The sequence below is a fragment of the Camellia sinensis genome, chromosome 12 (assembly GCF_055761805.1).
Source record: "Camellia sinensis isolate YWXY chromosome 12, ASM5576180v1, whole genome shotgun sequence".
Taxonomy (NCBI): domain Eukaryota; kingdom Viridiplantae; phylum Streptophyta; class Magnoliopsida; order Ericales; family Theaceae; genus Camellia; species Camellia sinensis.
The window spans coordinates 101,848,578-101,863,703 of record NC_138972.1 but is presented as its reverse complement, the minus strand read 5'-3'; the positions used below and the strand labels follow the sequence as shown (position 1 = coordinate 101,863,703).

Below are 15,126 nucleotides of genomic sequence, written 5' to 3'. Positions count from 1 at the left end.
CAGTTCACGGATAACTAATTTACAGAAACCCAATTAGAATAATTCCAACCCTAAACCTTACTTTAAGAAAGATCATGAATTCATGTAGCTTAAGTAAAGCCATAGCCCCTGCATCCTTTAACATAGCAAAAGATGACCCTTTGAGGAACTTGTTGGAAATAAAAGTTTTTAAAACTTTAAATTTTATTGAGTTCTCCCCATGCTTCCATTTTTTATATAAGATGAACATGGGCAGTGAGGTTTATGCCCCTTGAGACGCAACATTTTAGGTTTGATGTGAGCCCCAAAGGTGAGATTTTTTCCCTCATGAGCAACTTTGACTTCTGATGCAAATTAAATGCTATCAAGAATCTAAAATCAAGAGAGAGAATAAATTCCCAATTAGGGGTAAATCCCTAAGGGTTAGAGAGAGAAAGAGAGGTTCTACTCCAATCAAAATGTATATTCTTTTAATCAAAAGTAAGTACAAACAAACACCCTTACCTCATCTATTTATAGACTAAAGCCACTAACAACACAAGTAATATGGACACCTAATACAAGAACTAATGACACTTGGCACAAGACTCATTTTGACACTTACAAAACTTATTCTACAACATCAGTACTACACCTCTTTAAAGAAACTTGTCCTCAATTTTTAACAGCCCCCAAGCAACACAATCCAATTTCATTTCGGAGATGTAGAGAAAGTGCAAACAGGCAACTGTGCGACAGCATTTCCATGCTCAAATTTGTCTTCACAAGTGGTCCAACTATGAATACATTGAAGCAACCTGGTGACACAGCCACAGATGCAAAGACAACAACCCTCATCACGTATTCTTAACCTCATGCTAGAGCTTTGGCACAAGACTCCAATTTTCCAAACCTTGTACCTCTAATCTACATACTTGTGCAGTAGAGTACTCATCCTATAGGAATGAGACCAATGGCTGGCAAAGGATAGCTATCTGAAGCAAAGTTGAGGAATGTGAAACAATAACAAGAGTGTCTGTGCAAGTGAAAGAACAAGGCCTATTTAAAACTAATGGGACACCTACTGCTTCATTAGCATTCTGATGTGGGCTATGAGCACATAATCCTTAGTTAAAGTGGTTAGGTTGCTCATTTCTCATCCATTTTCCATGTTGCTCATTCCGTCGCTGAATGTCTATCACATGACTACTTGAAAGAGTACAAGTTTCCAACCACTAGGAATGAAGTCAAAAATTGTGGATTTGGATAAATCTGAAACTTAAAGTTATATAACAGTCTACTGGGGTCCTAAATTGATGCACATGCGGGACATATAATTTTTGCATTTTCTTCAATTGCATAGTGTTACCAAACGGCACCATAATATTTCAAGGAGGTTTCTGCATCATAGAAGAAAAGGCCTTTGGAAAGGGATTTGAATAGGTTGGAGTGATTTTTGGGATTGAACGAGGTCAGTTGTTGAGAATGGTGAAACGGTGAGGTTTTTGGAGTCAATTTTTCTGTGATAAGGAGAAGCTCAAGGTGACTTTCCCGGATTGTAATTGATGGAGGAGCCTCCATGGCAAAGAAGTGTTTTGCGTGAGAGTTGAATGATCGGGAGGAGGAAGAATTGCATGGACTATGGTGCATGGAAAAATCGGAACCATTGATAGATTGATTAGGAGTTGGCAAGTTCTTATTAATTATTGTTGCATTTGTAAGCAAGATGGGGGAATCGGTCAATCATCTCCTCATCCACTTATGGTGCCAAGACCCTTAGGTTATGATTCTTAATTTGTGTTGATGTGGGTGTTTCTAGGAGTGTTGGAGGGGGCTAGACTAGGGAAGAGAAGGGAATAGCTCAATTGTTGATGCCTTTTTGTTTGAATTATTTGGGGAAAAAGTAATTGGAGGACTTTTGGTGGGGTTGACCTCTTTTATTTTATGTTGGGGAACATAATTTTGACTCTCTTGCATGTTTGCTTCTCAAGTGTACTAGCCCATCCTTGAATTGATTTTTGGACTTTTGGATTTGGTAGAGTTTTTAGAGTAAGAGGTGTTGTAAAGAAGAATCTGATATTTTGTTTCTTCTTCTAGCGTATATGATTGGCATCTTGTTGGAGCCTTCTATCAGTATTATTATTACTATTAACCTTTCTAGAAAAAAGCTAATTAAAATTTTAGAAAGGGGATTTTCAGAAGTTTTGAGAATGGTTGGCCTGTCGCATGTTCCTGTCTTTAACTTCCTTATTTTTCCTCACTCCACTTCTATTCTTTGGTAGCATGTGTTGGAGTTAGATTATCCTAATCCAATCATATTTTTTGTTTCTTATGATCAAGTGGTATGGACAATTGCATTGCAACCTCCATATTGGTCCTTCCTTTTATTTCTTTTCTTTTTCCTTCCAATTTACATTATTCTATTGTCTTGTAACTTTTCTTTTATACTATATTTCAAAATATAACATGATTGTGTGTTTTTCTTCAAATTAAACTTTGGATTATTTGTTTGTGGGCTTTTCATTTGCTGGTTATACGATGAGAATTCAAGTTCTTAATTACACATCTTGCTTGCTTACACATTTTTTATATTTCTCAACTTTTGTTGGAATAATTTTAGTTGAGCTATAGTTTGTACGATGTCACTACCTCCACTAATGAAGGCTTCCTGCCTACTACCTCTGTCATACCTTGTTGTAAGCAGTAGTCTTGTGCACTGGGCATTATGGGCATGATTGACGGTCAATTAAGGTTCTCCGGAAAGGCAGGGCTTCCCACTTACTACCTCTCCCATACCTTGTTGTAATCATTGGTCTAGACAATTGGGTCCTTCCTATTGATTTGTCACTTGGTGGGTCAACATTTTGGTTTGCAATGGATGCCTTGTGACGAAGAAGATAATATGCTTATTAACGCATGGCATATAGCTATTCGATTAACCTATTTTGTGTCTTCTCCTTGATGTTGTGTATATATGTGTATATTTTTTCTTTCATTTGTCTAAAACACTGTGTAGCTTTTGCCCATTCTATTAAGTTAATCTTTACCATGGTTTATGTTGTATAGGCTTCATTCCATTTGGAGAAAGAACGAGCTGATGATTCTGAAAGGAAATGTGCGGAAGCCTTAGAAGCTAGTGAAGAGAAGCAAAAGAAGTTAGAAGAAACTGAAAAAAAGGTTCATCAACTTCAGGAATTGTTGAACAGGTAGCATCAAAGCATAACCTTTTAAGTTTGATCATATACTCACGATTTTGATAGATCTGAATTTGGATATGCCATTCTTCAGTGTTAGCTTAATTAGGTCTTTTCATTGGTCACCAACAAGATATTAATATTTGCTTTATTGGGTCTTTTGTCGGCCACCAACAAGAATTCAACCTTTAATGAGGTTAAACGGGTATTATTTTCTTTTTGTGAATGTGACGAGTTGTCTGCCTTTGCCTTTTAATTATGAAGTCTTGAGATTTCGTGAAGCTTAAGAAACAAAAAATTTTGCAACTTACACTAATATTTGGATGATCAAGTGTTCTCAACTAAAGTATCTGAGTATAATATGACTCTTTACTGGGTTGTATCAAGTGGAAGAACAACAAATTAAAGTAACAAGTCTTGGCTGAAAATAGAAGATAGATGTTTCTTCTGAAAGAACAACGAGAACAAATGTGCATCAGTTGAACTGGAGTAGATTATGGAGGATATTAAGGATTGGTAATGGATAAATGTTCACAAGTTGATTCTTTGAGGCGAAGAATATTGGTAGGTTTTTTTTTTTTTTTTTGATAAGTAAAATTTTATAACCACAGCATCAAGAATATGCTAAAAGAATACGAAATCAACCCTACAAAAAGCAAGGGCCTAACTAACTATATCATCAACAAAGTCTAAAAGAACAGATAAGTCAGGATTCACCCTTCTTAACACCCAGCTGTACAAAATACTTAGGAAACGAGACTCTAAATGTGCTAAGGACTGAGCGCTTCTCTGAAAAATCCGACAATTCCGCTCCAACCACATCAAACACAAAGGCGCTAATGCCCACGCCTGCCGACGCCGCTTCCCAACTCGATCACCCCCTCAACAACGCAACACATCCATAACTTGCCTCGGTTGAACCCACACCACACCAAACAGAGAGAAAACAAGCGCCCATAAACGAGATACAACCGGGCAATGAATCAGAAAATGGTCCACTGTCTCCGCATTCGCACAACACATGCAACACCAATTAACCTGAATATGATGCCGACGAATCAGATTATCAATAGTCAAGATCCAACCAAAAGCTGCTATCCACACAAAGAAAGCCACCTTCGATGGAACACCAGAAACCCACACACCACGCCAAGGGAACACTCCCCCGCCACCACCACACAAGGATAAATAAAAAGACGAGACTGAAAAAACACCTTTAGCCCCAGGAACTCCCCAGACCACATCATCTTCCACCTCTCGACCTACCTGGGCCCCATACAAAAAGGTCATCAACTCCACCAACTGCCCTACCTCCCAATCCTGAGTATGGCGACAAAGAACAATATCCCAAACCAACTCCGTACCACCTCTGGCCAAACAAGAAGCCACCATCACTTCTGGGTCCATTACCAACCGGTAGATCAGAGGAAAATGCTCATGAAGGGTAACCTCCCCACACCACTTATCCTTCCAAAACCGCACCCCATAATGTGATTATTTTTTATTCTTAATTGGAAACTGAAATCAAGCTCGACATAAGAGGTAAAGAAGTAGGTTGAGGAAAAATACACTTTCTAGTGATTTTTGCTTCATTTGCAACCCTTTTCTTACCTTGTTAGATACAAAAGTGAACAAAATAAATAGCATGCATCTTCTAGATTGCTAGTGTATTAATATTTAGCATGCGCTAGCAACCACTAACTGGTTGTTTGATTAATATATATAGGTTTTATGGGTATTAAAGTTTGATTAGCCTCTTGATTCAAATTAACTTAAATAACATACTCTTTCTTAATTTATTATATTATGCTTGTAATTAATTGGTTTGTTAGCGTGGTTTACGTTGTCTTCTTAAATTATGGGTAAAGTTGGGTTGTGAAAGTGTGAAATTCTTTTCTCAGTTGTCATTGTAAGTGATCCTGGGAGTGTGATTGTCTTTCTCTTCTCTGATCAAGCTTTACAGTTTATTAGGACATCTAGCTGGCAGTATGCTCTTAGTTTTTGCTTGTTGAATAGCTTGATATACATTGTTGGGTCCATTTCCTAGCAACTTAAACTTTGGAAAAATTATTTTACATGATATTAGAGCTCAGGTTGGGAAGAGGTCTTAGGTTCAAGTTGCTCCATTTGCATTTGATCCCCGTTTGCATTTTTTTATTTTTTATTTTTCTATGTATGGATGTTTGCATCTCCACGTGCAAGATGAGGTTGCACATGAAGGAGGGTGTTAAAAAGCTTGATATACATTGTTGGACCCATTTTCCTACAGCTTAAGCTCTTGGGAAAATTGATAACTTAGCACTGCTAAATAATTTTTTGGTTAATCTAATACCCACATGGTTTGAAGTTCTTTTGTGGTAACAAGACAGTAAAATTGTCCATTATGTTCACATTCCGATCCATATTCCCTATTGTGGCTAAAGGAAGATTTGTTCTTGCTTTTTGAGGTTCTTTTGTGGTGACACTGCATTGATTATCTACTAGTTAAGTTAATTCTACATCATGCTTGTTGGGCTTCTATGACAATTGAAAAACACTATAATTCCAAACTAGTATTTATTTTTTGAACATGAATGAGCATTGACAAGCGATGAGCATAATTTTTTGGTTTTTGGCATTTTCTTTTCTGTCTATTCCATCCATATAATTTCTTACCAACCACAGTATTGTGGAATAACTATAGTGAACATCATCAATCGGTCACCTACCAATTGGCTATTAGTAATGTATTTGTCCCTAGAAAATAGAAAAAATTCAACCATTTACCATTCTAAAAGGAGAAGTTAATGGAATTCTGTCCTTCCTTGGTTAGGCTTGAAGAGAAGGTCACCAACATAGAGTCAGAAAATAAAGTTCTTCGCCAGCAGGCTCTAACCGTGGCCCAAAATAATAAGCTCCTCTCTGGACGCTCTAGGTCAATTGTTCAGGTAATCCTAGAATAGAGTCATGCATATTGGATTGTGAATTACTGTTTGCTTTCATCTTATCATGTTTCATTCTTTTCTGACATTTGGCAGAGGGCGGAAAGTACAAAAACTTCCTTGGTAAGTTGAAGTGAATCTATTTCTTTGTTTCAGTTGCACTGTCTGTTATAGATTTTGCTGATCAACTTTGAAATGTAATAGGATCTGCACAGTGTTTCAATGAACTCGAGGGATCAGTCGGAGGTAGAGGAGAGACCACAAAAATCACTCAATGACAAGCAGCAGGAGTATCAGGACTTGTTCATCCGATGTATTGCTCAACACCTAGGCTTTAGTAGGGGCAGACCTGTTGCTGCTTGTATCATATACAAATGCCTTAGGCAGTGGAGATCATTTGAAGTTGAACGGACTAGCATTTTTGATCGGATTATCCAAACTATCGGCCATGCGATTGAGGTATTAAATGCTAAGTCCAATGCTTTGTTATTGAAATGCTAATTTGTCTTTATGTCATCTGCGGTCTCTTTAGAACTTGAGAGTTACTTTTGTGAATTAAAGACTCAGGACAACAATGATACCTTGGCCTATTGGCTATCCAACGCGTCAACTCTGTTGTTGCTGTTGCAACGTACATTGAAAGCAAGTGGTGCAGCTGGGATGGCCCCACAACACCGGCGACAATCATCAGCAACTCTGTTTGGGAGAATGACACTGGTAATTAGGAAAAAAAAAATGTCATTTTTTTCCAATTGAAAGTTTATGCCATTAAGCATATATCTCAAAGGTTAGAAAAAAATTCTTTTTTAGAGTTTCCGTGGAAGTCCACAAGGTGTCAATCTTTCTCTTGACAATGGTGAGATGACTGAAGGAGTGGATACCTTATGCCAAGTTGAAGCCAAATACCCTGCATTGCTGTTTAAACAGCAGCTGACAGCATATGTGGAAAAGATATATGGGATGATCCGCGATAACCTGAAAAAGGAGATTTCTCCGTTGCTTGGGTTGTGCATTCAGGTGGTTGAATGTGTGCTAAGTAATCACATTTTTTAAGCAAAACTAATATAGTGATATACTGTCTTAATCTTCTCACTGAACCACTTTGTGTGTGCACCTTGAATGGTGTAGGCACCAAGAATCTCTAGAGCAAGTTTAATTAAGGGGACAGCTCGTACGCTTGCAAATGCCGCTGCTCTGGAGATTTTGATTGCTCACTGGCAAGGGATTGTAAAGAGACTAGGAAATTTCTTGAGCATGTTGAAAGCCAATCATGTAAGTTCATCATCTATTCATGTTGTTGTTTCTCCTTTATTTTATTTTATTTTTTGTTACATGGATTATGACATGACATGTTTCATGACATGGTCAATCTTGTGTTTTATTAGTTCTAATTTGATACAAATTTATATTGTCTCCAACCTTCTTCTTCCTTGTTAACTTGGCATATTGTGGTGCCAATGTACCTGAGTTAATCAGAACTACTCTGTCTAGAAGTAATTTGAAAATGTCCCTCACTTTTCTTGTGATGATCTTTTGATGCAGTTAGCCTATCCACAATCAAAACCACACAACTGACTTACAACATGCTGTTTGTTTTATTTAAAAACCTAACAAATTTCAATCGGGGGAGGTGGAAAGTATCGACAAAGAGAGCTTATTGATTCACAAATGGCTCGTATAAGCTTGAAACTGAAGACACTTGATGAAAAGAACTGTAGAGGAGCAAAAACCCTTAGTGGCAAATGAAGTAGTGGAGGAATATAGGAGTTCAGGGAGGGAGGGTCTTATTTTTAAGGTAGCTTTTGAAAAGGCATATGACCATGTTGATTAGCAGTTTTTGGATTTTGCAATGGACAAGAAAGGATATGGTGGGCGGTGGAGATCTTGGATTAGGGACTGTTTGTCGACTTGCAATATGTTATTTTAGAGAATTCAAGATTAGGGTATGATTAGGATATCATCCCCTATTTATATTAATGAAGTTAATAATTACAAGAGGAGCCCTAAGGCATAGAATAATTACAAAATAATAACTAAAATAATAATATATTATTCTAACACTCCCCCTCAAGCTAGTGCAAAGATATCTTTCATGCCCAGCTTGCCTAAGATGTCATGAAATGGCGTACTCCCAACTCCCTTGGTGAGGATGTCAGCAAGTTGTTCACCAGACCGCACAAAGGGAGTACATATTGTGCCACTAGTGAGTTTCTCCTTAATAAAGTGGCGATCAATCTTAACATGCTTTGTCCTGTCATGTTGAACCGGATTGTGAGCGATATTAATAGCAGCCTTATTATCACAGTATAACCACATGAAGTTCGTCTGATCAATACCTAGATCACTCAACAATAACTTGATCCATAAGAGCTCATACACGCCTTGTGCCATAGCTCTAAACTCAGCTTCTACACTTGACCTGGCAACCACATTCTGTTTCTTACTCCTCCAAGGAACTAGGTTGCCTCCAACAAAAGTGCAAAACCCTGAAGTCGATCTCCTATCAGTCATTGATCCAGCCCAATCAGCATCTGTATGGGCTTCCACACAAAGATGATCATACTTTGAAAAATAAAGACCTTTCCCAGGAGCAGATTTCAAGTACCTCAAAATTCTCATGACAGTCTCGAAGTGAATCTGATGAGGAACATGCATAAACTTGCTAACCACACTGACAGCAACAACAATAGCAATATCAGGATATGAGTGAGATAGATAAATGAGTTTATCCACTAATCGCTGATAGCTTCCCCTGTCAACCGCTACTCCTCCTTCATCGTCCCCTAGTTTTTGATTGGGTTCCAGTAGAGTGTCATAGGCCTTGCAGCCAAGCATTCCAGTTACCTTTAACAAATCAAGTACATACTTCCTCTGTGAGATAAATATTCCATCCTTGGAGCGAGCAACTTCAATTCCCAAAAAATACTTTAAGCTCCCTAAGTCTTTGATTTCAAACTCACTGGCTAAATATTTCTTTAACAGAGGAATTTCCTCACTATCATCGCCCATAAGAACTATGTCATCTACATAAATAATGAGTGTTGTAGTCTTACCAAGTGAAGAATGTTTCACAAATAAGGTGTGATCTACCTGACTCTGTTTGAAGCCATACTTAAGCATAGCCTGAGTGAATCTCTCAAACCAAGTCCTTAGAGACTGTTTGAGACTATATAATGATTTCCGAAGCCTGTATACTTTACCTTTTGTCTGATGATCCTCAAAACTAGGAGGAATATCCATATATTCCTCTTCTTCAAGATCACTATGGAGAAAGGCATTCTTTACATCAAAATGATGAAGTGGCCAATCTAGATTAGCTGCTAGAGAGAGTACTACTCTGACTGAATTCATCTTAGCCACGGGTGCAAAGGTCTTTTGATAGTCAACACCATATGTCTGAGTGAACCCTTTTGCCACAAGTCTTGCCTTGTAACACTCAATAGAACCATCCGATTTGTGTTTCACAGTATATACCCATTTGCATCCCACAGGTCGTTTGCCCTTAGGTAACTCGGTCAATTCCCAAGTGCTATTCTTCCTAAGTGCTTTCATTTCTTCAATCATGGCAAGTTTCCACTCAGAGATAGCAAGAGCATCCTGAAAATGGTTAGGAATGCTAACAGAGGAAATATTTGACACAAACGCTCTATATGAGGATGACAAATGAGAGTAAGACACAAAATATGAGATAAGATGTTGAGTACAAGATCTCACAGCCTTTCTCTCGGCAATAGGAACATCAAGATCAATAGACTCAAGAGATTCAAAGTTACCTAGACTCTCATCAGGAGCAGGAGATGGCAGTGGAGGAGCAGAAGTAATCTCTTATATCCAGTTAACTTTTTGTCTGCCTTTGTCCCTGACATAAACTTGCCCTTCCCTATCCTTGGTGACATTGAGTTCTGTAGTCCCAGTAGGAGGGGGTGGTGCAAGAACAACTGGTTCCACCATAGGAATCACTTCACACCAAGGCTTCCCTTGAAGGGAGGACTGGGACACCGAAGAGGACAAGAAATAGGACTGGAATTCAAAAAAAGTGACATCCATGGACACAAACCGCTTACGAGATGGAGGGTGATAACACTTATACACCTTTTGAGTAGGAGAGTACCCAAGGAAAACACATTTGAGGGAATGTGGGTCCAACTTACCACGAGTAGGAGAGTGATTATAGACAAAACAGACAACCAAAAATTTTGGGAGGAATAGAAAACAAGGACTGAGAACCTAAGAGGACTTGAAGAGGAGCTTGTTTTTGCAAGACCTGGGTAGGAAGACGATTAATAAGATGGGCAGCGGTGAGAACAACGTCACCCCAGTAGGACCGAGGCATACTCATAGAAAAACACATGCATCGAGCCATCTCAAGAAGATGGCGATTTTTACGTTCCGCCACCCCATTTTGTTGAGGGGTATTGGTACAAGAGGTCTGATGGATAATGCCATGAGTAGAAAAATATTGCCCTAACCCAGAATCTATGTATTCACCCCCATTATCAGAACGGAATATTTTGACAGTGGCCCTAAACTGAGTACAAATCATCTTATGAAAATTACTGAACACAGAGAAAACCTTACTCTTGTCATTCATGAGATACACCCAAGTAGTACGAGAAAAATCATCAATAAATGTGACAAACCAGCGATGACCTTTCAAAGACACAACACGAGATGGACCCCAGACATCAGAATGTATTAATGAGAAAGAAACTAAACTTTTATTAAAACTGGGAGCAAAAGAAGCTCTGTGTTGTTTTCTAAGTTGACAAAACTCACAAAGAAATTCAGACACATTATTGTTTGAAAAAACAGATGGAAATAAGTGTTTAAGTAAATAAAAAGAAGGATGCCCAAGGCGCCGATGCCACAGCCATATATCATCGGTAGTAGTAGGACTCATGGTGGAAGAATGAGCAAGTTTGTCCGGTTGATCCAAGAAGTAGAGACCATTTTCTGCACTGCCACTGCCAATCGTCCTCTTCGTGACATGGTCCTGGAAAAGACAATGATCAGGAAAAAATGTCACACTACAATTCAAATCCTTTGTAATACGACTCAAGGATAGCAGGTTAACAGAAAAATTGGGAACATGGAGAACAGAAGAGAGAGGTAAAGTAGGAATAACATGGACTAAACCTTTCCCAGAAATAGAAGAAACAGTACCATCTACAATCTTAACTTTGTCCTGACTTGAAAAGGGCTTATAGGCAGAGAAAAGGTCAGAGGAACCAGACATATGATTTGAGGCACCAGAATCAATAATCCAGGGAAAAGACGTATGAGACAGGAAAATACAAGGAGAAGAGGCTAAGTTACCTGAGCGGGCAAACGACGAGGAAGATGCACTGAGAGCAATAGTAGACCGGCGGTCTAGCAAGTGACGCAGAACATCCTCAAGATCATGAGTAGTCATGCTAGAGAGACCATCAGAAGCCTGGCCAACGGAAGCAGAAGCAGAATCAAGTGTGTCAATAGCACTAGACTAATGAGCTCGTGGATAGGAGCCATGTCCTCTAGACTGGCCTGACCGACCGCCTCTTGAACTAGACCGATCACCTCAACCCTCGGATGGAGTCCCATGAAGCTTCCAACATGTCTCACGAGTATGCCGTGGCTTCTTACAGTAATCACAAAATATAGACTCCTTGGCGGCAGACGGAGGAATAAGAGTTAGGCTGAGGCCATCTCTAGAGATAGACATTAATGTTGAGCGGTCGGTAAAGACAGAGGACATCATAGCAGACCGACGACTCTCCTCATTCTGTACATAGGCAAAGGCCTCCTGAAGTAAAGGAAGAGTATCCATACTCAAAACCCGACTCCAAACCGAATCATACTCCACATTAAGACCAGCCAGAACCTTAAAGACCCTTTCCTGTGCAACAAACTTCCGGTACCCGACTGAATCAACAGTGCAAACAGGCTTATAGTCCTGCAGGTGATCAAGGCGTTTCCAGCCATTGTTGAGGAAGGTGAAGTACTGAAGAACGGTCTGCTCCCCCTGAATAGAGCTCTCAATAGAGCGGCGTAACTCAAATGCCTGTGAGAAATTCCCTTTGCGGGAATAGGTAGTAGCCACAGCATCAAAAACATCCTGGGCAGTCTCCATAGATAAGTAGCCCTCGCCAATGTCTGGCACCATCGAATGAATAAGCCAACCCATAATCAAAGAGTTGGTAATCTCCCATTGGTCATAACCCGGGTCAGTTGTGCTGGGTGCCTGTATTCGGCCATCCGCATATCCCATCTTCCTTCTGCTCTTCAAAAACATAGTCAAACTCTGCGACCACGTGAGATAATTCTGACTATGAAATAGAGAGGTAGTGATTTTAAGACTAGGGTTGGGATTATCAGTCATAGTAATAGGTATAGGGAAACTCTCACTCTTAGGTGTCTGAGAAGTAGTGGATACATCGGTGGAATCTGCCATAGATAATGTACTACTAAACTCTCAACAAAACTAGTGCCAATCACAAACCCGGAAGGTGGAGGAATACAAACACAATGACCACTAAGAAAATTAAAGACTTAAAATCTCATTAAAGCTTTTTTTTTTTTTTTACTGCATTGATTTTTTATTTATATATATATATAAATAAAAAATCTATATATATAGATATATTAAGATGAAAGGGAAAAACAAAGCAGCTGTTGAATACCCGAATGTAACTTACATCATCACGTGACTCAGCAAAGCAGAGGTAAGTGTCGATAAGGACAGACGACAACAACACACCCTTTCTCGTTCCTCGCCGACAACGCTAAGGCCAGGAGGCCTGACGTCAGTGCCCGACTGGGTTGGGAGAGCTCAACGACTGGCTCTGTGTGACAACTGGTTCTATGACGACTGGTTCTGTGATGATTGGCTCTATGATGAGAACCAAAGGGATGTGACGCCTAGTTCTAGGGTGGCGATGGTGGTGATTGACGACTGTATGGGTGAGGAATTTAGGTTTATACCATGTTATTTTAGAGAATTCAAGATTATGGTATGATTAGGATATCATCCCCTATTTATATTAATGAAGTTAATAATTACAAGAGGAGCCCTAAGGCATAGAATAATTACAAAATAGTAACTAAAATAATAATATATTATTCTAACACAATATGTCAGTCATAGTTAATGGTAAACCAGGGGAGTGCTTTAGGGCTCCGCGAGGGCTACGACAAGGGGACCCACTCTCTTCCTTTCTTTTTATCTTGGTGATTGACGTACTGGGCAGGATGGTCGATAGAGCTAAAGAAACAAGTCTTTTTGAGGGGTTAGAGGTAGGGCGGGATAGAGTTAGTGTAACTCATTTACAATATGCGGATGGTACTATATTTTTTTTCTTCAGGGGATGAAAATCAGATAGTTAATCTTTATTCGATTTTGAGACTTTTTGGGTTTCTATCGGGGCTTAAGGGTAATTTGGGAAATAGTAGCGTGGTGGGAATTAATATGAAGCAAGATCAACTTTAGAACATGGCGTCTCTGTTAGGATATGGTATAAAGTCACTTCCATTTAAGTATATGGGTCTCCCATTGGGGGGTAATCCGAGGAGTGAAGTTTTTTGGACTCCAGTGGTGGAAAAGATTGGCAAGAGATTGGAAGGGTGGAATAAGGCTTTATTATCATGTGGGGGTAAATACGCTTTGGTTAAGACTGTTTTGAGTGGTATTCCTATTTATTATTTATCTTTGTTCAAGGTTCCGATTAAGGTGGCAAGGTCACTAGAAAAGTTGATGTGGGATTTTCTTTGGGAAGGTAAGGATGAGGGGAAAAAGGATCACTTGGTGAATTGGGAGTTAGTGTCGTTACCCAAGGAGAAGGGGGGTTTGGCTATCGGTAATATTGTGACTAGGATCTTGGCCCTTCTTGGTAAGTGGTTATGGAGATTTCCACTTGAAACTGATTCACTATGGCATTCCGTTATAAGAAGCAAATATGGGACTCAAGACAACAGTAGGGATTCACGAGTGGTTTTGAGGGATAGTTGTCGTGCTCCTTGGAAGTCAATTTCTCAAATTTTCGCATGTTGGTCTCGAGATCTTTCTGTAAGGGTGGGCAATGGGGAATTTGTTCGGTTTTGGGAGGATGTTTGGATGGGTCGATCTTCTTTTGCTGCGGATTTCCCACATCTATATTGAGTGGCTCGTTCTCATAATTCTTCAATTGTTTCCATGGCTTGCTCACTTTTGGCTCCAATTTCCTGGAATTTTGATTTTTCTAAGAATCTTAATGATAAGGAGGCTTCACAGTTGATTTCTTTATTGTCCAGAATTGATCACTTTTCTTTATCTCCTCATTTGGAGGACGAGGGTTTGGGCTCTTCATTCGTCTGGAATATTTTCTTGTAAGTCTTTTTTTGATTACATCATTGATAATCCTAATGTTTCTCAGTTTCCTTTTTGTAAAAAAGTTTGGAAGGCTTGTGCTCTCTTAATGGTAAAGGTGTTCACGTGGGCCTTGGTTCATGGAGACATTTTGACAAATGATACATTGCAGAAAAGGAGACTCAATCGTTTTTTAAATCCTCAGTGGTGCATTCTGTGTTTTAAGAACGGGGAATCAGTGGATCATTTATTCTTGCATTGTCCAATAGCTTTGAATTTATGACATAGATTGTTTTCTTCGGAAAATGTTATGTGGGTCGCCCCAAAAGGGAGTGCGCATATGCTCCTAGTTGATTTCTGCACATTCGAAGGATCGAAGAGAGCCAAAATGCTATGATCCTGTGCCGTCTTTGCAACTTTTTGGGTTCTATGGATGGAGCGAAATCAGAGGATGTTTGAAAATAAGTTCTGGGAGGTGGACTATTTGTGGGATCATGTTTGTCACTTATCTTCTTTTTGGGTGTCAGGGAATTCTTTATTTAAGGGTGTCCCACTTTTTTTGTTAGCTAGAGATTGGTTAGCGGTGTGTGCAATGTAGGCTTTTGCCCGTGTTTAGCTTGTTAGGGGTATTTTGTGTTTGTATTCTCATTGTCCTGTTGTAAGAGGATGCCTTGTCCTCTTTTCCTTTTTTGATTTATAAATAAAGCTTTTGTTGTTGATCAAAAAAAAAAAA

General features: G+C 39.2%; 2 protein-coding genes across 19 annotated transcripts in view; one reads left to right on the top strand and one right to left on the bottom strand.

Moving 5' to 3' along the window:
- The window catches only part of LOC145804687 (rhomboid-like protein 15), a 140,035-nt gene that overhangs the window by 7,860 nt on the left and 117,049 nt on the right, over positions 1–15,126 (bottom strand). The gene's annotated exons all lie outside the window — the stretch shown is intronic.
- Positions 1–15,126, top strand: part of LOC114264704 (myosin-11-like) — a 55,424-nt gene that overhangs the window by 26,821 nt on the left and 13,477 nt on the right. For all 18 annotated transcript variants that reach the window (XR_014346937.1, XR_014346932.1, XR_014346933.1 and 15 more), the window contains 7 exons: positions 3,025–3,164; positions 5,965–6,079; positions 6,170–6,196; positions 6,278–6,532; positions 6,635–6,790; positions 6,884–7,090; positions 7,202–7,345. Coding sequence is in view for 10 of the 18 variants with exons in the window: in XM_082899453.1 (XP_082755579.1) it covers positions 3,025–3,164; positions 5,965–6,079; positions 6,170–6,196; positions 6,278–6,532; positions 6,635–6,790; positions 6,884–7,090; positions 7,202–7,345 (1,044 nt within the window). In the remaining 8 variants the exon portion in view is untranslated. The remainder of the gene's footprint in view (positions 1–3,024; positions 3,165–5,964; positions 6,080–6,169; positions 6,197–6,277; positions 6,533–6,634; positions 6,791–6,883; positions 7,091–7,201; positions 7,346–15,126) is intronic.